This window comes from Diadema antillarum, unplaced genomic scaffold, assembly GCF_040938485.1.
Source record: "Diadema antillarum isolate AM-2024a unplaced genomic scaffold, OU_Dant_1.0 seq00001377_RagTag, whole genome shotgun sequence".
Lineage (NCBI taxonomy): Eukaryota > Metazoa > Echinodermata > Echinoidea > Diadematoida > Diadematidae > Diadema > Diadema antillarum.
In genome coordinates, this window is record NW_027272137.1 from 994,569 (window position 1) to 1,020,075 (window position 25,507).

Below are 25,507 nucleotides of genomic sequence, written 5' to 3' on the forward strand. Positions count from 1 at the left end.
TCTCACACTCAGTAGGTGTTCCTTGTGTCAATATTGACTTTTATTGCAAATTTCATTTTAATCGGTACACAATTTTTTGATATTTTGCAAACAGACAAACCAACGCCGATGATCACTTAACCTCCTCTTTCCTTGGTGGAGGTAAAAAGATACCTTCTGTGTGTGAATGAAGCTACTGTCTTACCTGTTCACTCTCTGTGTCCAATGCTGATGTGGCTTCATCAAAGAGAAGAATTCGGGGATTTCTAGCCAAGGCCCTGGCGATGGCTACTCTCTGCTTCTGACCCCCAGAGAGCTGGGTTCCCTTCTCTCCTACTAATGTGTCATAGCCCTGTATTGAAATAACAATCACACTATGATACATGCAAATCCACATTCACAAGATGTCAAGTCATTTCTATCGCAATTCTGTCATTTTCATACAGTGTATTTTCTATCATTCTTCCCTGCTGCAAGCTATCTAGCCCATTAAAAACCTTTTTTATGTACTCTCTTTTTTGTGAACACTAGGTAAACACGAATTATAGACCTACATAACTATAATCACTACTAATAATAATGATAATTGAAAAAAAGGCTTAACCCTAACTAGGCCGGGCTATTTAGGTAGTTGCTGGAGCCGGGGGGGGGGGGGGGGGTCCCAGGCCCCCCCTCCAGATCTCGGCCGTCGACCGCGCGATCGCGACGAAAATTGGCACACACATTGCCTATGATGTAATCTAAAATACCATGAAGTTAATTTTTCAAATAATTATCATTTATGCTAAATTATGCTAATTTATGCATAATGATGCATGAAATCAGACTATTTGGTATAAATCACAAAATAAAGCTCAAAACAGGCACATTTTTTGTATAAATATTCTTTTTAGTGTCCTTAGTAAATGTAATGAAAAAAAATGGTGATATCAGAAAAAATTCTTAAGTATTTTACTGTTTTTTTGAATTTCTTATGTATTTCTTTGTTTTTCGACTTTATGTTTTTCATTGTTTTTTCGATGAAATTTGTTCGCGACATCGCTCCAAACAAGAAAATATGTTATTCATTGATTTTAATCAATAAAACACCAAAATAATTATGCTTTTATGAAATTTGCATGCAAGCACAGTTTGCATTGAAATTGTACACGAATTCACGTTTTTGAGCAATTTTTGGTCTGACATGCATGTACATATTTATGCATAACTTCGGAACCGCGCGCCCGGGCGTTGCAAATTTGGTGTCAAAAGATGCGCGAGACTCGAAAGAAAAAAGTCATGAAACGTCGCGGTGATAGCTTTTTGCGATTGCGATACATCGCGCGGAACGTCGAGGGGGGGGGGGGCCTCGGAGGCCTAGTTAGGGTTAAACATGGGCCAAATTTCCTGGTTATATCATAACATTTTCAGAATATTGTGAGAGGTCTTTAGAGGTGTATGAAATTACTTTATACAAAGACTTGGTGGTGGGTTAACCAACTACTGTCCTATCCCTCTTAAAATCTTATTTTACTCAAAGCCCATTTGTGTCTAAAAATAAATAATTCTTGGTGAGAAAAGGTTACTCTGATTTTTACAAAGTTAAACCCACCTGCTACTAACTGGATAATATATTCAAAATGAAAAGCATGTGAGAAAACTATGACACACATGTGATCCACAAGGTTCCCCCCCCCCCCCCCATGGATGAACAGTTACTGTAAAACGAAGAATGTTCGCGTGCATTTAAATTTCGCCAGGGCAGAGTTTCACAACAGTAAAATGCACACTAAAGATCTTGTCTACGCTATACACACTGAATGTTAGAGGCAAATCGCAAAAATTTCATGCTGCGAAAATAATGTGTTTTACAGTAATTTTTTCATCATTGCCTCCCATTCACGAAAATTTCATGCTGTGAAAATACTGTGTTTTACAGTAATTTTTTCATCATTGCCTCCCATTCGCAAAAATTTCATGCTGTGAAAATATTGTTATACAGTAATTTTTTCCATCATTGGCCTACCTGAGGGAGAGAGACAATGAAGTCGTGGATGTTGGCCATCTTGGCTGCATTCTCCACTTCCTCCTGTGAGAGAGCTTCCTCCACACTGTAGCTGATGTTATCTCTGATAGAACAGGCAAACAGTACCGGCTCCTGACTCACTATACTCATACTGGACCTCAGCCAACCAACATTCAGATTTCTCAGGTCGTTACCATCAAGTTGCTGTGGAGAAGAGTTTGTAGTATAGAATAATCAAAAGGAAAATTAAAGTAAACACTGAGAAAATCCAATCTTAAAAATGAATCAATGAGAGCAGAAAAACAATTCAATCCGATTTCCCATTCAATTTTCATTCCTTTTCATCTAACAAAAGGGTCAAACAAAATACAAAGCTTACATTGCACAAATTACTTTTAATTGTTTTATCAATTTGTAAAGAATACAAATGTCTTTATTGTAACGACAAAAGTCAACAGGCAGAAACTCACAATTGAGCCAAAGTTGGGGTCATAGAACCTCTCCATCAGAGACACCATGGTGCTCTTCCCACATCCACTTTCACCAACGAGGGCGACAGTCTGGCCAGGCTTGATGTTGAGATTGAGAGCATCCAGGACTGTGGTGGCCGGTCGGTTGGGATAGCGGAAGGTGAGGTCAGTACACTTTATGCTACCGTCAATCTTCTTCTGTTGGTGGAAATCAGAGGTAGACAAGACATTGCTTACAACTCTGATAGGAAGCTAAAGTTGAAGGAGATGTTGCTTACAACTCTGGTAAGAGGCTAAAGGAATCATTCTCTCTGCACTAATATGTAATGCCTCACATAGAATGATCTTGATCTCATCAATAAGTGTAATCAAGGCATACTGTATACACTGTCATTTGTGCGTAATTTTTGCGTAATTGCGTGATTCGCGAAATTTGCGGAATTTAAACCCTCGCAAAAACATACAGTATTCTAATTTGAAGAAAGATTTGTACACTTTGCTCAAAAATAGAGGACTTGATGTGTAGCTACGGACCAGGGGCTACTACACTGTTGATTTGAATGAAGTAGCCAGCTGCTATTTTCAAGCCTATCTACTACCGTAAAAGTGAATATTTTCACGCGACTAATTTTTCACGCTCAGCCGGGTAAGAAGAGTGTCACATGTTTTTAATTCTGCGGAATCAAGATATCATCTACTGGAACAAATGGCAAGCAAAAATATTTGAGTGCTTTTATTTTCATGCTAGATTCTGGCTGCATGAAATGTAGGAAAATTTCAACACCTTGAAAATTTCCACTTTTACAGTACTACTTCTTATGACTCATATGTTCGAATCACAAAGGAAGCATCAAACACCTGAAATGTTTTGATAATGAAAAGTTAAATTATGAATCACTTGTTCAGAGAAGTGTCTCATTAGTGAACAATTGCCCAGTTCTCTTGAGGTTACTGGCTGTAAGACTTACTGGTTTGAGTCCCTCAGTGGAGTAGTTATCAATATCAGGCTTCAGGTTAATAAGGGTAACAAGCTTGGCTGCTGACATCTTAGCCTTGCTGAAGTCTGGCATGAAGGCTGCTGCTTGGCCCAATGCAATGCCTGCATATGTGATCACGATGATGACCCTGACACAGACAAAAATACATGGAAATCAATATGCGGGACTAAACTGAGGGTAGGTAAAATCTACACAGCACTGCTTCACAGGGGGAAATTAAAAAGAAAGGTGTGAATGTAAGATCAACAATGTCTGATGTGACCTCCCCTACAGTAATGAAGAACAGACTATCAACAATAATTTATCACACTGTCCTATTTCAATAAATCATTATTGATTAACACCATGACAATACCATTTTTCCTTCTTTTCTTTTCACAAATGAAGGGAATTATGTAGTCTATGAACTCAACCTCTCTTTTAAAGACAACATCATATTAACTTCTTTGACTAAAATTCAGTCTCGAATGCTGCTACTAGAATAGAATGGGGTTTGTAAAACACAGAATTGAAGCTTTCAAAAGGAAAGCTAGCTGTACACCAAAAGATTGCACAACAAAAGCAAAGTGATAAAAAGTAGAATTTCTGGAAGTTTGTAAACATGTAACATCTGAATCATCTGTTGGCTGCCTTCCTAACCATGACAAGCAATCCAACGCTCCCTACTCACTTGAACATTGCATCAGATGACATCTCCCCGATGGCGACAAGATGGCCGCCAAACCTGAAGGCGGCTGCGAAGAGGAAGAAGACTGATGCCTGTGAGCAGCAGACGGCGAAGGCAAAGAAAAACTTGTGTTTCTGGATCTTCCTGCATGGATGAAATCAGAAACAATACATGATCACTGTGAAGTGGCTTTTCACTTTGATGTCATCTACCATAATATCGTCTTTTTCCTTGCTTTTCCTGTTTTCATCATTACATCAGAAAAGATCAGAATGCAGTAAGAATTTATGGCACATGTAACTTATCTTTGTTTTAATTAAATATAGGACAGAAACTGCAGAAAAGCTAGCCACAGGCTGGTCATACCAAAATGTTTCCTATAATCAGAAGCATCCAAAATAAAATTGACATGTATAAAGTTGTAAGCCATAGACCATCATTTCCTGAGCATCAATGATTATTTTAACATAAAAACCTTGTCCATGAAAGTTGATATTGCACCATCAAACTATCGTTTTGTGGCCAAATGATTCCATTGTGCCTCACCCATTCTTAAAAGAATGGCTTTTTATGCATACTTGATTCCTTCTATTCTTTTACAGGAGGTTTACACAAAAACTAAACTGAACTTACTTCAGGGATCCTCTAATTTGACTATCTTGACAGGCTCTCTAATTTGACTTACCTGAGTGGTTCTCTAATTTGACTAACTTCAGTGATTCTCTAATTTGACTAACTCAAGTGTGGTTCTCTAACTTGAGTGGTACTCTCATTTGACTAACTCGAGGGGTTCTCTAATTCGACTATCTTGAGTGGCTCTCTAATTTGACTTACTTGAGTGGTTCTCTGAGCTTGGTGCAGTAGGCTTGATACATTCTCTCCTCCAACATGAGGGAAGACACAGTGGTGATGTTCTCAATGGCTTCACTAGCAATCTAGAAAACAAGAGTTTGCAAACAGGAGTCAGCCATGACTATGGATGCAAATGTGCTATGAGATCACATGATACACAGGGCATACTGCTTCATATAATTCATGAGAACTTGTAATTCTTATTGACTGATCACTAGCAAACTAATTATGGTACATTTGTAATAAAGGCTAGCAACATTTCTCTGAATAATTTCTTTTGTGCAGTACTGCAGGTTAGGTTGCATGCTGCATTGATGCAGCCCTTAGTCTGCATTTGTTTATTACCAATGATAAGAGGGCCACGACCAAGTTTGGGGGTTTCTCTTTTATCTTCATACCTTCAAAAAGTTTGCCCAAGAGTGAAATTTTACTCTTTTTTTTAATCTCACTTTTTTCTCCGGGCACGAGCATTTAAATAATCTCATAGCTTTGTAACTGATCAAAGTGTCTCTATAAGTTATTTCTAAAACAAAACAAAGAAACAAAAAACATTCCATCTTGCCATGATGTTTGTGTAATGACAAATGGTGTTTAAACCTTTATAGACTTGAGAAAATATGGAAACTTCTCTTCCACCTTCCATCTCCCTAATCTGAAACCAGCAGAAATTTCAAGCTCTTTATGATAGTGAGGGCTCAAAGGGTTCCAACATGATGTTGTCTGGGAGGACACACACACAACATACTATTGAGACTATTTCCCAAGTGCCACATCCCAGTTTGGGGGTTTCCCTTTCATCTCATTATGGGGGTTTCCCCTTCTCACCTTTGATGCTTCTTGGAGTAGTTGATTGTCTTGTTTCTGGGTGCCAGTCAACATGGCCATCTGGATACGTCCCCATAGAGTCATCAGAGGGACGGCACAGACTGTGAAGAGGGCAAGCTGCCAGCCATAGATAAAGGCGATGACGAGTGCGATGATGACTGTCACACATTCATGGATGACGGTGCTGATGCGGAGACCGGTAGCCTGGAGTGGGGGTGATGGTTGGTTGGGGTTACTATCCTAACTCCTTGAAAGGGTGTGACTGGGGCATGGTGGGTTGTATACTTACATCTATAGGGAATCCTATCCAGTATACACTGAAAGTTGTAGTCTGTCATTGAGCTTTTTACTGTGAAACTAAAAACGTTCCTGTGCATTTTACTTTTGCGGATTTCGCGCGAGACAAGTTTTGCAAAATTAAAATGCATGTGAGAGTTCTTGTCTACACTATGCACTGAATGTCAGAGGCAATTAGCAAATATTTCATGCCACGAAAAAGGCTGTCAGCTTCAATTCGCGAAAATTTCATGCCACAAAATTATCTCGCTTCACAGTATGTCTATGTTGGATTCTTACAATGCTCCATGAAACATACAGATAAAGCAGGGCTCCACACTAACTTTTATTTTTGGTGGCCCAAAGGCAAACATCCCACCTGTTTTGGTGGCCCGATCAGGCTACCAAATTCTTTATTTCTGAAATGTTGGTGGCCCGACGTGCGTTTTTGGTGGCCCCGGGCCACCGGGCCACCGTTAGTGTCGAGCCCTGGATAAAGTATGGCTAAATTTCTTAACCATTACACTCATGGCATACATGATCTCGTCTGCAGCGCATAGACCAAGAATGATTTGTTCACTTACCCCTTGAACATTGGAGGCATCAGTAGCAAGAAGGTTGGCCAGCGATCCGGTATCATGGCAAGGCTCATCAAACCAAGCAGCATCCTGAAGGGATGGTAAGATTACAATGATAAAAAATGATTACATGGGATTTACTGTTTCTCCTTTTACATGCCACCTACTTCTCAATGTAACTATGTAAAATGGAATATTCACTGTAAGAGGTCGGGGGGGGGGGGGGGGGGGGACGAATATACACATCTGAGTTGCAAATTACTTGAATACAGAACAGCTCATTGGAATTTGCTAACAAAACACAAAGATTCTGCTAATTCAAGACTGTTTGTCATCTCTAACCATAGGCTTTATTTGACATTGCACCCCTCCCCCCACCCCCATCAACAGATACCAATAGAGACACTGTGATTATGCCAAGACACAAGTGTCTGGAAGTCCGCTTCACATGTAGGTTGCTCCCTGCGATAGAATTTCAGCACATTCTGAGATAACCTTGTGCCAAGAGATACTACATCTTACTTTTAATACATCTCATTAAGTGCTGCAGGCTTCACAGATATCATGACCCTCTTATCCAGTTAAAGAAAATGCCTTGTTATCCTTACCATGAAGTTGAAAGGTATTTATGCCATGACATGAAGAGTTGTATAGAGACAAGATAAGCCATCAGTGAGAAGGGGATATTGATTCAATTAAAACACACCTGTCTGAGCATGGACCAGAAAGCTTGCTTCCTCAGTCTTAGTGTCAGCTGCTCTCCAGACAAACTAAACATCAACATACTGATGAAGATACTGACAGCACGGACCACACCAAGGACGATGAACATCAGGGACCAGAAGGATGCAGCAGCTGGCATCTCACTGGGCGGCAGGCTGAAGATCTGTGTAAAAAAGGAACAAGATTTGCATTATTTATTCATGTACAATGTAGATCAATTCAATACTGTACAATGGACATTATTTGTTTATCTTTGGTTCATCATTGTAATTTGTAGATTGGTTTACCATAACATTTTGTCAATGCTGTAATATATTCATCATCACGTTTTGATTTTAACTGACTTCAATTCACATGGGGGTATGATAAAATCCTTTTACCAATTGAAAACTGGAAGAAAGTGGGACAGGGGAATACAGGATCACGTAACTTGACAGGTCTAATTGTATTCTAGCACTGAAAGCAACATACACATAATTGTGTTATGACCTTGAGTATCTCTGGTAGCCAAAGCAATGCAGCATACTGGCACTGGACCAATGGTCCCTGACCAGTAAATATCACCATCGGACCAGTAACTTTTCAGAAATGGACAAGTAAAAGATGGAAAAACTGGGCACCTACTGGTCCAACAGACAGGTCAGACCAGTAGAAAAAGTGGGTTAGTGTGCAGCCCTGGCCAATTGTAGATGTTGCTATCAACACTAAGCTGTCCTACTCACCCGGATGATTTCAGTAAGGAGGATAGCCAGGGTGGGCAGGGCAGCTCCAAGGAAGGCGGCAAAGATACATCCAATAATGATGTAGTGACACTCAGGAGCATTTAGTTTCAGGATGTCACGGTAGGATAACATGGGCACGTTTGTACGGGACTTCTGTTCACGAGAGATAATGGATAAAATAAGCAGAATACGAGTTAGTCACAACCTGATCTTTTGCATGTGAACAGTCTTTGCCCTGCCTGAGAGCAGGAACAAATTTATCAGAATACCAGTGAATAAACAAAAAGTAAATATAAACAAACTTAAATGAAATCTAGTCAAACTTGAGACATCAGCTTACCATGGAGAGCTGATGATGTGGTCCCTGTTTATTTGATATATTTATATATGATATCCTCAGTTGCTTATATTCCTACTTTCATTGTATGCACAATTCATTGCTTCAATATCTAATGAAAGTTATTCCTTGTATTTCATCTCAAATGAAGAGGTGCTATACTTAGCAATATAACTTAATATAATATATAAATAAAATATTATTAACATTTTGCACATTTTCACACTGCTTCAGTGACCTCTGAAAAAGTATGATATAAAGGGAAGTACTACATACATTGTACTCTCACAAATATCGCAGCTATTATGTAATCAATCATTCAACGTCTAGAACATTCCACAATAGTATCAATCATTTCCATGCATGGAAAACCCTCCCAACTGTGGTTTAGTTTTATAGGTATTTTTTTTTATTTTTTTATTTTTTTTTAACAGAAGCAAATATCACAAACATTATCATCTACAAATGTACATAACTGTATTTACAAGAAATCTCTAGAAATCGATCTCAAGATTAACTTCATTTCATCCCATATTGCATGCCAGGACTTACACACTTTTCGAACACCTGCTTTGAACCTGTCATTTCATACTCCCAACACCAGATTCGGCATGAAGTCTAGATGATGATGATGATGCTCATTAACCCGTTGAGGATGGACTGATTTTGCTACAACACGCATTTCCCATGGACACCTGCCTGAGTATACTCGGGACTCGTCCTCAACGGGTTACCTGCTTCCGGTCCCAAACTCACCTGCTTCTTCTTTCTCCTTCTCTTCTGTTTCTTCTTCTTTCCTTCAATCACTGCCTCCTCCTCTTCATGATGAGACAGGCCGTTCCCATTCAGCACAATGAGTTCATCGTTGGCGGTGAAGTATTTGACCGAGTCCGAGGTGGGTGAGGAGGGTAGGGATTCGTTGACTGAGGATTGTCGGCCAATGCTCTTCATATCATCATCTGTAAGATGGTTGAAACAACAGAAAGGTCCGTGGAATTGACTGATCATGACTTGGTTTGCCACATGTCGAAAGTGACATAAATCGAATATCATATTAGCATGGAGGCCATTTTCAAATCATTTGTACCAAAAGAATATATATTTGCTGGGTTGAGACTCACATGATACAGAAAGGAAATAATTTGAAAAATATATAAAAAATAATGACACATCATACCTCAGAACTTGTCAAAGATTCAGTGCTCTTGATTTTGTGAATAAATAGATTTGCTTGATGTCTTACATAAAAATACATGCATTATTCCTTGGCTTGTAGCTGAAATAATATGAATATTATCAAAGCCACATTACTACGCAATATCACAGCAAACTGATTTCCTGAGACAGACACAACCACCATGTAAAGAGGAAATAATCTCAATCAAATTCCAGTCTCCACTTTTCCATATGGCACTGGTAGCTAGGAAAGACTCACCATCTGGTAAAGCCATCAAAGCACTGAGACAAGCCTGATTAAAAGCCAGCACATTCATCATCCCAATTGATTTGGTAATTGGAAAGCAATGTCTCGGTGCTTGGCCTGGACAGTGTGCATATTTTCAAGGTTAATAGCTGCTCCGAGACTCAGCATTAACATAAATTGTACATCACTCCACATAAACATCATCCTTCCGAAACAGTTGTGAATGAGGCAAACCTTGATGGCTTATTTTTCACCAAAATCAAGGCTATTTCAATATCTATCATGGATTGTCAATGTCATTTCACAACTTAGGATATATTACTGAATTAAAGCTTGATTTTTTGAGAATTAATGTGTATTCCATTCACCTACTATCAACTGGGATGACTTAAGAATTACAGTTTATAAATATTTCCTTCTCCTGCTTGATTTCATTCAATTAGAATAAGCAACTTTCATCATCCCCCCCGCAAAAAAAAAAAGAATGTCATGTCAGCATTAAGCTACAAGAGAAATGTCAGGGTGAAAATTTCAGTAGTAGCTGAAGTGTCAAAAAAAAATAACAACAAAACCAAGAGAATGATAAAAAAAAATACTGAATGAGAATTGAATCGCAAAGAAAAAAATCTCAGCATTACATATAAAAATCCCACAAAGGGCTCTTCACTCAGATGAAACCAACCTAAATAGCATCATTGAAAAGTCTTTGATGACTGTTACAGTCTGTCAATGAGCTTACTTACCACTAACGATGGAGTCATCTGCAGTCTTAAACATCTGAAGTGTGACCAGCTGACGGTAGATACTCTCAGTAGCCATCAGCTCCTTGTGGTTTCCTTTCTCTACGATGCGACCTTCTTTCACCACAAAGATGACATCAGCATTCTGGACAGTGGACAGGCGATGGGCAATGACCAGTGTAGTGCGTCCCTCTTGGGCCTGCAGAAAACAGCATTGGTCAAACGGTCAGTATGGATGTATGTATGTGGACAATCATCCCTCCTGTTAATGGCCCTCCTGTAATAGCCCAAGGGGATAACTGCCTGCAATGCACTCACTCTACTCCTTGTGATGCATTACAGCTACACTGCCACTTTCGTGGGCCACACAAGCAAAATACAATTACACTAGCTTTTATCCTTATAGTAGGTACTCACCTATAGAAAGGTATGGAGAACAACATTGTGGATGAAATGTCTTTCTGAGGTCCAAGTAGCCATGATGGGGCTATCTCCCTGAATCCTCTTGTCTAGAGCACGATATCTCCCCACCACATTCCACCACATGACTTCATCATGTGTCAAAATGCCATTTATTGAACCAATGAAAGAAACACTTATCCTACACTACAAAAACCTACTAAGGGTGCGTTCGAGCGCTCTAAAGCGAACCAAAGCGAACTGAACTAAAGCGTACCGTACCGTACTGTGCCAGTTTGGGAGCGTTCGAAAGCTCTGTGGAGAAAGCGTACCTCTCGACTTATTTTTAGAAAAGGTCACGCTTGTTTGTAGCGAGAAGGTCATTCACCTTGCGCTTGACCTACTTACAGCTGCCCCGAACAAAGAGAATGATGTTTTTGCATTGTGACGTGTGCACACGATACGCGCATGCTTTACAACGAACTTATGGTACGCTTTGGTACGCTTTTGGAGCACATCGGGAAGTGATCCACTTTTGGCTCGGTCAGTACGGTACGGTACACTTTAGGAGCGTTCGAACGCTCCTCTAGCGCGGTACGGTACGGTACAGTTCACTTTAGGAGAGCGCTCGAACGCGCCCTAAGTTCCAAATTTGCTAGACGCAACACTCACAAGAGTCATACATTCTATATCTGAAAACTTGACTCTTAAAAAAAAAGGTAAATCTAAGTTAAGGGAAAATATTTATTGTCTGTGGTGCAACCATCTCATAATAGATGTGACATGTTAATACACACAGTGACATAAATTCTCATGAATGTAAATGAAAACATTAAACATTGCTGACTGGTAAGACTTGCATACAAGCCTTCAATGAAGAACTCAACAGTGGAGGGGTGATATCAAAGTAGCTGTAATCTCGTTTCCTACCTTGTCCAGAGCATCTTGGACCAGCTTCTCACTCTCACTGTCCAGGGCAGACGTGGCCTCATCTAGAAGGAGAATCCTGGGGTTGCGGACCAGGGCCCTGGCAATGGCTACTCTCTGTTTCTGGCCCCCAGACAGCTGGGCACCACGCTCTCCAACCAGAGTGTCATATCCCTGGGGGTAAGGAAGCAATGTGTAATAGCTCATCACATATTCAGGCATCATTACCTCCGCCAAGGGAGGAGGTTATGTTTTCGTTACCATTGGTTTGCTTGTTAGTTAGTTTGTTTGTTTGTCCGTGTGCAAAATAACTCAAAAAGTTGCGCACGGATTTGGATGAAACTTGCAGCAAAGGTTGAGAATGACACAAGGAACAGATGATTAAAATTTTGGTAGTGATCTGGAAATTTTTATGGGTTTTATGAAGGATTTTGGATATTTTGCCACGTAGGGTCAATGAACTTGGGAGTTCAAGCTGCACATTTTTGAAGTTTTCATGCGTGCACTAAAGTGCGTGCTCTAGTTTCTGCTGGGGCGAGGCGCGCCGCACATCTGAGGGTTTATGACGAAACAAAGGCTTCTATATTGGGAAATCGGGCGATTTTTCAGCATGTACACCGATGGGTGGAAATCACTGATCTCTATGGAAGAGCCCAAAGAGCTTTTCCCCAGGGGTGCAGAGGAGAAAAATCTCTTTGGGAAGAGCAAAATCATCGGTAGAAAGTAGCTGCTTGGAGGAGGTCTGCGCTCTCAGAGTGCTTTTCTAGTTACCGGTATGTGATGTGCTAATATCAAACCCACAATTCTACGAATAAAGTCACAGTCAGGAGCACACATCCTCCTCAGCTAGAACTGAATGCTTGTAGTGTGTACATAGATGTAGGTTTGCCACTATGTCAAATGGTAGTTTCTCTCCTAAAGCATGGTTAACATAGCTAATATACCATACTCACTTCCATATAACCCCTTAGCAATCAAGGAACAATGATAACCATTCTGAAGAGACATGACAATTCACATGAAAGACTGCTGAAATTCTTTACCTCTCTAATATTTCTGACACTTTGAAATGGATCTTATTGCATCACAGAGAACAAATTCTATTCTACTAGATTAAAGCAAAGCCGAGTTCACTCACACCATTATTATTTCCACCATATTTGTAGTAGACTTTGAAGTTATCAATATCAAGTCATATCCTAGTTAGAAACCTACCATGGGTAAAGATGAGATGAACTGGTGGGCATTGGCTTTCTTGGATGCTTCGATGATCTCAGCCTCTGAGACATCTTCATGGCCGTACTCAATGTTCTGACGGATGCTGCAGTTAAACAGATTTGGCTCTTGGCTTACGACACCAATGTTCTCTCTCAGCCAGGTCACGTTGAGTTCACGGATGTCTATTCCATCAACACAGACCTGAGGGAGGAGATTAACACTCATCTTTACTAGACAGAAAATGATCTATGAAAATAAGTGTACATCAACAAAATAAAGCTCTGGTAGTAATATTCTGTGGGAATGAACACATAAAAGGTGAACATTTACATGGTAGTAGTTTGTGCAAATAATGTTCTTCAGATTACACACGAGAAGGTAATATGACTAAAAGGGACAATGACCAACTTTTTCTTAAACAGAAAAGTAAATTCATGTTGCTTCAGTTGGCTTTTATCTATACACTACAAAGTCAAAATCAAGCAATATAGTGAATGGAACATTTGTTCATTCATATAACTACCAGGTAGATGGAGCTGAAGTCTAGATGTTCAGAAACAAGTTAGTACAAATGCATGGCAAATCAGACATACAACAGAATAACAGCATACAACTTTTTGGGGTTGCATCACTTTACTCAAGATTGTCAATTCAGCACTATGAGAAAAAAAAAATAGATCTTTTCCCCCAAACCTAAGTCTATATTACAATATAGCCCTTGATTTGAAGACAGGGTTTACACAGGGCAGTAGTCAAGTCTTAGGTGAGACACACACAAACATTGCCAACAGTCTACATCATTACCATCCTCCTACTTCTGCACTCATTGTTACATCTAAACAAAAAATTGTTTTTAATAGTACAGTGCACCCACATAGTGCATGCAGTCTCATGTATAAACCCAATGTAGGAAGGTCATAAGATGACCTCTCAGTGAAGTATCTCATGCTATCAGTGATCTATGTATAGCACTGCCTTATCTCCCTACAGGTTGGGAAACCTGATCTGACCTTGTTTTAAACATTTCCTTCACTATGCCATTCTCTATTAAGTATACCAGCTTCCTAGCTAAGTGAAAATATTGTGATGTGATGTCAGGTGAAATTGATACAGTTCTTTGGCATGGCATACTAGCACACAATATTGGTCCCTGCAGTTTTCTTCTTTATAGTAAGGATTCAGCGAACATACAGAATGATCTATTTTACATTCTGTGTACCAGTTGGTATATTACACATTTTTATGGTTGAAAAAGACAAAAAATACAATATTCATTTGACTGCCTCTGATGTTGCTATAATATGTGGGTTGGGAATATACCGGGGTTTGAGGGTAAACATTTAGACTGAGGGAATATTTTTGAGTGCTTGATATGTTGGGGAGTTGGCAGAGGATATCTACTCAACTACTGTCTGGCCCAGACCTGTTGCACACTTGGCCAGAGATTTCTACACAAATATTGTCTGGCCTATCAGGGACCTGCAGGGACTTGGTGGTTAGATTGTTCACATCCTAAAAACGGGACTTGATGCAAGTCCCGGTCATTCCCGGGTACTAAGGGGTCGGGACTACAATCATCAAGTGCATTGCACATCACATTTTAGGAAAAAGAACAAGATTTTGCGGGCTGTGAAATACATAAAAGCATGTGACCACTGAGTGTAAAGGGTTAAAGTCAATGATTCTTGTCAACTCACATGTCCTGCTGTGTTGCTATAGAAACGAAGCAAGAGTTTGACGATGGTGGACTTTCCACATCCGCTTGACCCAACGAGAGCCACTCTCTGACCACTCTTGATGCTCATGGAGAGATCTCTCAGTACAGGCACGTCTTGTCTGATGGGATAGCTAAAGCGAACTTTGCGGAAGTCAATGTCGCCCTCTATTGTCTTTGGCTTGAGACCTTTGTCCTTCCTCTTGTCAATTTCTGGTTCCTGTCATAGAATGATAAAAACCAAAACAAACAAAGTGACACATGACCTCAGGCAGACATCAAACAAAGGGGGGTACATGATTTATGATTTCATACTAGTGAAAATCATCTACTACAAACTTAGAAAATATAACCTGTCATGAGCACTGACTTTTCATTATATCTACACCTGCAGCCATGGGAAGATGTGTAGATTTCTAACTTGTAAGTAAAAGAAAAAAAAAATAAAAATGCACCTTCATTTGTTATGGACCAAGACTTCATGGACACTACAAAGTTACACAGCTGCACTGTTCGCCCAAAATGCACTATTTTAAGGACAATTACTGTACAAGTAGAAATTTTTGCGGTGTTGAAATTTCTGCGCATTTCGTGCTACCCGAAACTAATGCGAAAATAAAAGCATGCGAATATTTTTGCTTGCCATATGTTCCAGTAGTTGACGACTTGAATCCGCAAAATCAAAAACACTTGAAACTCTTCTTACCCAGCTGGGCGGGAAAAATTAGTCGCACGAAAATATCCACTTTTACAGTATAAGAATAATTGTTGAATTTAAATTTTTCTAGAGAATCTACTGTGAGTTACAGCTAATAGAAGGGAACTCTTTTTCTGTACGTGAAACACTCTTGCAAAGTTTTGTAAACTCACACTATCGATGACATCATAGATGGCTACAGCAGCTCCTCTTGCAGATGCAATGGCGTGAATGGAAGGCGTCAAGTTTCCGATAGACGAAGACCCTGACCAGATGCAGAAAAACACGGTCACAACATCGCCACCAGTGATTCGGCCCTCACTCACCATCTTTGGTCCGTACCTGTCAAGTAAAAGTGGCAACAATCCTTTGGATGAATAGTTCTGCACAAAATAGTCTCAGCAATCAAATTATTATGTCACAATCTAACCTATTGTCCCAATGTTATTGGAACACCTACATGTACATATGGTACATTTCCATCCATGCTGTCATTTCACTGCCACCACACAGGGGTCATCACTAAGTCATGAATACTTAGTCCAGTACAATATGTAGCAATATCACAGATTCTTTAGAATAAAAGAATCATACCAGTGTTCACCATGTCAAATAAAAACAAAGAAGTGTAATTAAATGCATGATGTGCATCACTGCTCTCCTGGAAAAGTATGAGGAAGTCTACAACTCACTCTCAATAGACAGACAGCCATTAATTCTATGAATACTGGCATTATCTATGGTATCAACAAGAAGTCCCCATCATCATCTTCATCTTCATCATCATCATCATCATTATCACCATCATCATCATCATTACCATCATCATCACTATCATCCATCAGTCAGGGCTGAAAGAACCATTCTAAGATGAGATTTACCACCAAGGTGACTATGGATACTCATTGACATGAATTATTGATGTCTTTATGATGCAATCATGGCTAATGAGCTGTATCTTTAGAACCCGGAGGCCCATTTTAGATGATGACCATGGGAGGAAGAAAAAACAATTCTAGACTTTGGAAACAGATTTGCCTGCTCCTAGAAACCTCCTCTTGTGGAGTTAGAATGTATAGGTGCAAAATATTTCTGTCTCCCTTTCTTTCTCTCGCTCTATTCAGAAGTAAACATTATCTGCGAAGCACCAAATGTGATTTTCAAATACAATCTATTCTATGTATGTGACAAAGTTGATAACATTCACATGTCACAACCAACGAGGTTTCAAATGACAATCAAGGAGATGTCTGGTGTATTTCATGTATCGCCTGAAAACAGAGGCTGACACAACTCTCTTGTCAGGACATGACAAGATAACCTGGTATCAACATTTTAAGGAAGCACCCATTAGAAAGGAGGTAGAAAGAGCAATATTAGCAAAGCTGTAAAAACCTGGAAATTGGAATATTCATTTGGGTTCATTTCAGGACATTTTTGGAATGTTTAATCTTTTCTGACCTCTGCTAATGTTGCGGATTTTGACACACAGGACACAATTCAAGGCTATATCAAACCCTTTTTTTTTCCTGCTAACATTTGGTAATCTGAACTGTGATAATAAAAAACGTTCACTGATAAATGGTGGTGACAAAACAGGAGTAGACTAAAACATTTTGCATAATCAGCATGGAAAATGGCACAAGCATGATGAGCAATGTACGTACATGTACTGTATGTGCATGTACTGTACGTACATGATTTTAGCAAAGGATTTTGGATTCCTTTTTGACACACTGCACCAACAGGTTACTTGTGATTTACATCCATAGCTGCACACTCTAATCTAACTTGTTTCGTGATTTCCTATTGGCCCTACAATGTATATCAGAGTTTTAATATAAACATGAAATCTAATTGAGTATTCTTTAAGTGTACAGCTGTATTGTATGTGTCGTGTTTGTGTGGTGATTAGAGCACCTCTTATAGGAAATACAATGTGAATGACCCTCAAGAATGCAGACACCCCGGAGACAAATAACACAGCCATTCCTCATTTCTTCTTCATTTCTCACACAAAGTTGCAAACCCACAAACTGTAACAGGTTTACTCAAGGAATAACATGTCACTGTAATGGTAGAAGTAAAATATGGGCCACTGCCCTGGCTAGGCAGTTATTTTTCATTCTTCAGTGTCATTGTGTTTGCCTTCATACAGGATACTTGATCCTAATGCAACAAAACAAGTACCGATCATTTCAACGCAAGTATTAAAATTTGAGCAAATAATCCCCCCCCCCTTACACATGCTCAGCGGGTATGCCTGCATTTCTTCTTTTTTGTGGGGGGGGGGGGGGGGAGAGAATTGTCAGTAGCATACAAAACTAATTTTATCTTATAATCATATTTTGACAAGAAAACAATCTTCATTCAAAGGAAATGCAAAAATGACAAAAGCAAAAAAAAAAAAAAAAGTCTGGAAACCTGCATCTTCAACCCAGTTCCATGTTTTGGGATATGGAGTTGTGCAAACCAACAAAATTATAAGAGCATGAAAAAAAAAAATTAACAAATATTTTGCTACTAATGTGCAATTCATATACCATGGCAGAGTTCATAAATTATGTCATTTTTCTTTGCAAGGACTCCATACATGTACTGCACTTCTGAAATGCAGGATTTAATTCTATACTGATGTCCTTTAACTCAATCAATCACATGTTCCTCTATTATTAAAAAGCTTTTAGAATGGTTAGGTTGCTTTCACAATAAGGCGGTGTGTGGTAAGACTTTGTCCTGATGTAATCAGTATGAAGCCAACCAATGATAGGGTGATCATCTCAAGCTGTCTGGTCTACTAACTCTCTTATCTTAACACAAGGTGCTTTGGTTCTCAGGCCATTAGTATCAGTATGAAAGGTATTCTCTATAGCAGCAGTAAGTACATTGTAGGTGGTGGTGGTGTGGGGGGGGGGGGGGGTTCTACATAGAATCAAGGTTTATTGTGACATTATACCAGTGACTCATTACAGAAAATTTTCCTGTGTGATTCTAACATAACACTCTATGTTGTAACTACAGTCCAACCTGTCTATAGTGGTTACCCAAGGCAGAAGAAAAAGGTGGCCGCTACAGACAGCATCTTTAGTATTGTTTTTAAACTTCGGGCTAATTCTTAGCGGCCATATATGGCAGGTGGCCACTATAGACAGGTAACCACTAGGGCAGGTTTGACTGTATCTTCCTGACAATATGGGTGTCAAACACCACCCAATTCTAATTTGTGAGCTAATAAGAGTCTTTTGATTTGGTACAAAGATGTAGCCCAGTGGTGTGCATACTCTCCACAAGGTTTATTTGATGGTACAGAGATTTATTGGAAGAGAGCCTGAGGAGGTCTGAGTAGAAATATTCAGCTCCTGAAGAATTAAACTTCTGTGATGTTCGCAAACATAATGCACTATTTCTCTCTACATTCCAAACATATTTTATCACAAAACAACAGCATCGAACACACAACACGTGACCGTGTGATTTTCTGTGTCTATTACTGGTGGATGACTCATTGTTCTATCACTTAAGACTCTACAGTCTAAGGTCAGTAATCCCAATGGTACATGCTTCATTGGTCAACTATCACCTACAGCTGGATAAAACAGAAAATGTACCCAAAGGAGAAACAAATTTGAAAGGAGACTCCAACTAATTTGATGTACAAGGTCACCTATCATACAGTAGTATCTATACACAGAGTTGCATGGGTTTTCAAGAGTCATGACGATAAACAATGGTTGCTCTAATTGAAAATAAACAATTACATTTCTGTGACTTCAATCTTAATTATTTCAAATTTTCCTAAAAGGCATAGTATTATTTGCCAGTTGGCATTTTCACTGGCAGTCTACTTCATCACAAATAAGGAGCAAAGATTTTGTGCTGGTCATGAGGTAGACATGCCAGTGGAAGTGTCAACTGGCAAACAATCTACACTACAGAGAACACAGTCTGTGTATAGCTATTTAACAACAAACAACAACAGGAGAAATATATCATCATTATGTCACAAATGTGTGTATAATGAAAATTGTTGAAATTGTAGAAACTAGCTATAATGAGTATTATATTTGTATTATGTCTATCATATTGCTAAAAAAGAATGGTAAATGATGCCGTACAGAGAATAAATAAATCAAATCAAATCAAATCAAATCATTTCATGCTGTCTTACCATAATGACAGGGCGTAAGTACAGGAGTAAAAGAGATAGCTGAGTCCAATGCCCACACCGCTAGTGATTCCTTTTTTGATACCAGCTGACTTGGCTGTTTGTAGTTCTTTCTCATACCTAGAAAAAATGAACACAGAATAAATATATATCATCATGCTATACATTTCTATACATGCTGCATAGAATTTGTCTGAAATGCCAGTTTTGACTGAGAAATATGAATGTCTCATCTCATAATACACATGCAGGTAAAAAGTGCAGTGACACACAAACACATAATAAATATCTTATACTGATATGGCCACAACACCACTTTTAAGTAGGTAACATATGGAACTCGGCAGAAGTGTGTAAAACTTATGGTGATAAACTCACAGGTCAAATAAATGCAATTTTTCACAGCTGATTGCCAAAGAAAAATCATCAAAACTGTGCATTGTACTTATGGCATGCATGATTAGCAATGCAACACATGGCTTGCTAATTTATGTCACGGCTGTACACTCAAAGTTTAAACCACAGTATATGTGGGAAAGTACCTGGTAGATGATGTTGGTATACTTTAATTTGTGTTGAACAGGTTTAGAGATGTCCTTATATTGCACTACCTCAATTTGCCAATCATTACACTCCCCATCAATCTGCTAAACTAATTGTGCAATTCAATTCTTTTCAGAGCTTGATTTGTACTCCATTCAAAACTCTCACATAGAGACAAGCATTTCATCCAAGTTGCATTTGTTTCTGAATGCATTTCAATGCTGAATGCACTTTACAATATGGCATTTTTCATGTGTAAAGAGTCATACTATTATGCTATGCCTTCCGTAATATCAAATATCCTGTTAAAATTTGTCTATAGTTAGAGGAGTGTCATTAAAAAGTACTATTTGTGCACAATGTGGCTTGACTGTAAAAAAGTCTTGTCCACACTAATTTGAAACAGGCTGTTAATTTTAACAATAGCATATAGTGAATGGTCACGAGTGCGATGGCACAAGATTTCACACGAGGTGAAAGATTAGGTGCTGTATTCAATGAGGTGAAGCCAAATGAATAGAGCCCCTACTCTTTCACCGAGTGTGAAATCTTGTCCATTGCACAAGTAAAGACTATATACCATACACTTCTGATGACAATAAATGTGGTTCACACTGGTTGCAGGATATGTTACAGAAATGGCAACTAGTTTTCATGACAGGTGAATGGTTTGTTATGGTACAGTCAAATAAGGAAGCAAATGGCTGAAATTATTAACAGTTCTAAAATATTAAAGTGATTGAGTGTATGCGACAGAAATACAATGTATACGGTAATTATGATGTGAGAGGAGTGCAATGGTGTGAAATTATGAATTCGTTCATGAGCCTATCATGGGAGTAGAGTGTAAAGAGAGGATGTCAGAGTGCAATATCCAAAACTTCTTGACAAATATTGCATGTTGAACAGCAACAGCATGCAATCATACTTCATAGTGGACATCACATGGTGAACAATTCTACCAATTGGATAGCACTGATCTCCAGAGGTGATGTATAAATGAAAATAGCTACAGCACAATCAGATTGCTTAGCACAAATGGGTTAGAATGGAGGAAAAAAATAATTGATGCTCACCTCGCTAATTCTTTCTTCTGACCACCAAACGCCATGACAGTCCTGATACAGGACAGGACCTCCTCAGCTACTCCTCCAGCCTGGGAATAGGCCTTCAACTCCTGGGTCGTCATCACTGATATAACCTGCAGAATGAGATAGATGGATAGTGGATGGATAGATAGACAGACGGATAGATAGATGGATGGATAGATGAACAGATGAACGACAGATAAAGGATGCAAAGATGAAGAAGAGTTTAAGAATTCATTAAAACTTGGGCATGGCTTTTTTGTTAAAACTGAATGGTGAGGAACAATTCCAGAAACTTGCCATTCCTTCAAATTGCATGTAAAGTGAAACAGCGCTTCGAATGTTATGTGTTTTAATGTGCTTGACAAGTCTGAGTCTTAAAATGCTGGTATACTTTGAGTGTGAATAAAATGTAAATTAAAGAGACAGTCCATGCTGGGTGGTTGTGACAATTACAAGGCCACAGATAATGACCAAATTTTGGCAGACAATGGGTCCCACAATATTTTGTTTATTAACTCATTTTGGTGAAAGAAATTTTAGTAGGAGGTTCAGATTTGGATTAAATAGATAAATGCATAATGCTGAACTGTTTGTAAGATGCCAGAATAAAATCCAAATATTTTATCACAATCATAAAAATCAAGACTACGAATTCTAAAGATTCTGAACAGAAGATCTCACACCAGAAACAATTTTCTTAATTATAAGTGTCATTCCCCCCACCCCCCAAAAGAGTATGAATACAGATATATGAATCCCCTTGCATTTTTACAAACATCAACAAGATAATAATTTACAGTTGCTGTTTTTTCGTTTGCAGAGATATAATGTATACTTACATGTGCCATGAATCCACTTGATATGACTAAAACTGGTAAAACAGCCATTATTACTAGTGTTAACTCCCAGCTAGAGATGAAGGCAAGAATAAAGCCTGATGCATAAAGAAAGAGAGAGAGAGACAGAGAGACAAAAAAAAGGGATAAAAGTCCATTTTGATGCACATCATGACAGATATTATCATACGTGTGAATAGCTTCGCATGTATCACATAAGAAGTCTTAGAGGGCAATTCTGAGACTTTGAAGCTCTCATCTAAATAATGTCTGAACAAAAACAAACAATATTAGAGCATATCACCTAAAAACACTCTATTTTGATTGGGCACCAATTATGAAATCATTTCAATCATTCCTCACAAAGTCATCCATTCAAATTTGTTATCATGAAAAAGGACACATCTGTTAGTTATACACCCCCAACTGGCCTACTTGATAAAACCAACTATCATCTGCATTTGTACATGGGTGTGTGAAGTTTACCATGCTGTTTGTGCAGCATGGATCATTTACATGTACATGTACAGTGTACACACACTCCCTGAGCTATCCTGGCAAAATGAATAGGCTATAAAAGGCTGAAATTGTGCTGGTATTTCTGAGGCTTGGAAACCATTTATCTGTCAGGTCGAGGGAGGCCCCATCTGAGCAAGGCTAACACACATCACTGCACAGCAATAGTACTTCTACACACCATACCTACTTTTGTACATGTACACTGTATAGCTAATCCTATAGGACCTGACTGCAAGCATGCATAACATTTTATACGGTGTACAAGTGACTTGTACACTGTATAAAGTGTTATGCATGCTTGCAGTCAACTAGCACAATGAGTTTCTACTTCAAGAATCTACAGGCGTAACTTGCATAACAGATATCAACTAAAAGTAACTTTGTGCTATTTCCAATCTCTCACTGTTATCAACAACACAGGTCTAGGTATCACTCTATGCCATAGGTTGTGGTACATCATTCTACTTCATAGCTTTTAGTTGTATGGTATTAACCTCATGATGCTCTACAGTACTAGTAACATTCAATACTTTGAACAAAAGTGATGTTCTATAAAATAAGTGAAGAGCATCCACTGCTGTGAGTAACCAAAATTCTTACTTTTCTAGAGATTCAGGTGAGCAAACCAACACTATGGCGGTCTTCCATAGTGTAACTACATGTAATACATTTCTACTATATGTACGATTTACACAGATATGCAAACTGCCCAATTGCCCGGCTGAACAGCTACAGCGTGCAGTGACACTAATTAACTGCATGTCACATGATGAGCAATCAACCAATCAGAGAGCAATATTACTTTAGGTGCTGTGTAGATAAGAAAGCCAAAAGAAGTGGAAGGAAAAACTCACCTGCAATGATTTGTCCTAGAAACTGTAGAAAGATGCCTACATTCTCCCCATACCCAGACTTCACCTTCTCTATGTCACTGTAATACAAAAAATACGAGATGAAGAAGAAAAAAAAAAGGAATGTCTCAGTCAGTTAAGAATTCATCAATCAATAGCCCTCTAATGTCATCCATACACACTACATTCATCAGATACTCATGTCAGATAGGCAAAAAGAATGAAAAATTGATAAAAATCCTTGGGAATACCTTTTTACCATTAGTGTTACTATGAATTTTATTCTACACCAATGTGCCTTCAAACATGTACATGATGACTACTAAATAATGTGAGATGGACCCTCACCTAATCATAAAATCAGACTTTTACTTTCAGGCATGTAGTAAAAGAAATCACATGCTTCCCTCATCTGTTTAGATAAAGTCTACCTGTCTGTTCCATCAATTTCCTCCTAAAGCTATGACCAAAAGACACATGTTGAGGATTAATTTCTGGTGGTGCGTTTCTCTCAGCAAGCCAGTAAGCTGATATTTCTGCAGGTATTTTCTTACTGTATACAGGCAAATACAGTTGTAGTACTGGATTCAAGGTTAAACCTTGTTAGAATAGGATTGATAAATTAGAGCTAAAGGAAAGACAATCCCTTTAGGCCTAAATCAGATTACTTTACATATCTTCATGATTTACACTGTATGGATAGATACTCTATGGAACAAGTTACATGTTAATTTCTCATGGTCAAAATCTCTAGTTATAATGAAAGAGCTGAAATTGAAGAGGTACAAATGTGTTGAACAAACAGACATGCTATTCAGTATGGCAAACATGAAGGTGTAGTTCAGTGTAGAATTGTTGATGTGTCTTGCACCACAATAGTACATAGATGTGAAATGAAACTGATATATTCACAGCCCCCTCTACATGTTATCTGGATATCATGAAACACATTATATTACAGTGTATGTAGATGTAAAAAATGGTTTGTACAAATTTGTACATTGACAATATCATAACTTGTTGTCTTTGATTATTTTATATTGTAGCCGCTGATAATTTCCAATCAAACAACACGTTTCACATCACTTTAAACACCATCATATTATAAACAAGGAAAAGTAGAAATTACGCGGTGCGTAACATATGTCCCCGCCGGAAGTAGCATTTTGTAACAAAATGTGCAATATAGGCAAAAAATCAAGGTCAAAGGTCAAAGAAGTCAAAGGTCAAAATTCTGTGTAGAAGTTTTGAAGCCCTCACCTAGTGCCATCACATAAAGCAAATGGAATCGAAATTGGGTTAGAAATGGCGAAGGAGTAGCATTTTGTAGCCAATGTACAATATAGGTCAAAAATCAAGGTCAAAGGTCAAAGAAGACAAAGGTCAAAATTCTGTGTAGAAGTTTTGAAGCCCTCACCTAGTGCTATCACATAAAGCAAACGGAATCGAAATCGGGTTAGAAATGGCGAAGGAGTAGCATTCTGTAGCAAAATGCACAATATAGGTCAAAAATCAAGGTCAAAGGTCAAAGAAGTCAAAGGTCAAAATTCTGTGTAGAAGTTTTGAAGCCCTCAACTAGTGCCATCATGTAAAGCAAACGGAATCGAAATCGGGTTAAAAATGGCGAAGGAGTAGCATTTCGTAGCAAAATGTACAATATAGGTCAAAAATCAAGGTCAAAGGTCAAAGAAGACAAAGGTCAGAATTCTGTGTAGAAGTTTTGAAGCCCTCACCTAGTGCTATCACATAAAGCAAACGGAATCGAAATCGGGTTAGAAATGGCGAAGGAGTAGCATTCTGTAGCAAAATGCACAATATAGGTCAAAAATCAAGGTCAAAGGTCAAAGAAGTCAAAGGTCAAAATTCTGTGTAGAAGTTTTGAAGCCCTCAACTAGTGCCATCATATAAAGCAAACGGAATCGAAATCAGGTTAAAAATGGCGAAGGAGTAGC

General features: G+C 38.7%; 1 protein-coding gene across 1 annotated transcript in view; it reads right to left on the reverse strand.

Moving 5' to 3' along the window:
• Window positions 1–25,507, reverse strand: part of LOC139708856 (ATP-dependent translocase ABCB1-like) — a 79,621-nt gene that overhangs the window by 3,641 nt on the left and 50,473 nt on the right. Inside the window, exons 5-24 of the mRNA XM_071620815.1 lie at window positions 23,559–23,635; window positions 22,189–22,283; window positions 21,335–21,459; window positions 19,719–19,835; window positions 15,724–15,892; window positions 14,837–15,073; window positions 13,137–13,340; window positions 11,925–12,095; window positions 10,599–10,794; window positions 9,189–9,391; window positions 8,096–8,248; window positions 7,357–7,536; window positions 6,657–6,740; window positions 5,797–6,000; window positions 4,954–5,054; window positions 4,123–4,263; window positions 3,423–3,579; window positions 2,455–2,652; window positions 1,985–2,188; window positions 185–331 (exon numbers count right to left, since the gene is read on the reverse strand). Coding sequence (XP_071476916.1) covers window positions 185–331; window positions 1,985–2,188; window positions 2,455–2,652; window positions 3,423–3,579; window positions 4,123–4,263; window positions 4,954–5,054; window positions 5,797–6,000; window positions 6,657–6,740; window positions 7,357–7,536; window positions 8,096–8,248; window positions 9,189–9,391; window positions 10,599–10,794; window positions 11,925–12,095; window positions 13,137–13,340; window positions 14,837–15,073; window positions 15,724–15,892; window positions 19,719–19,835; window positions 21,335–21,459; window positions 22,189–22,283; window positions 23,559–23,635 — 3,163 coding nt within the window. The remainder of the gene's footprint in view (window positions 1–184; window positions 332–1,984; window positions 2,189–2,454; window positions 2,653–3,422; window positions 3,580–4,122; window positions 4,264–4,953; window positions 5,055–5,796; window positions 6,001–6,656; window positions 6,741–7,356; window positions 7,537–8,095; window positions 8,249–9,188; window positions 9,392–10,598; window positions 10,795–11,924; window positions 12,096–13,136; window positions 13,341–14,836; window positions 15,074–15,723; window positions 15,893–19,718; window positions 19,836–21,334; window positions 21,460–22,188; window positions 22,284–23,558; window positions 23,636–25,507) is intronic.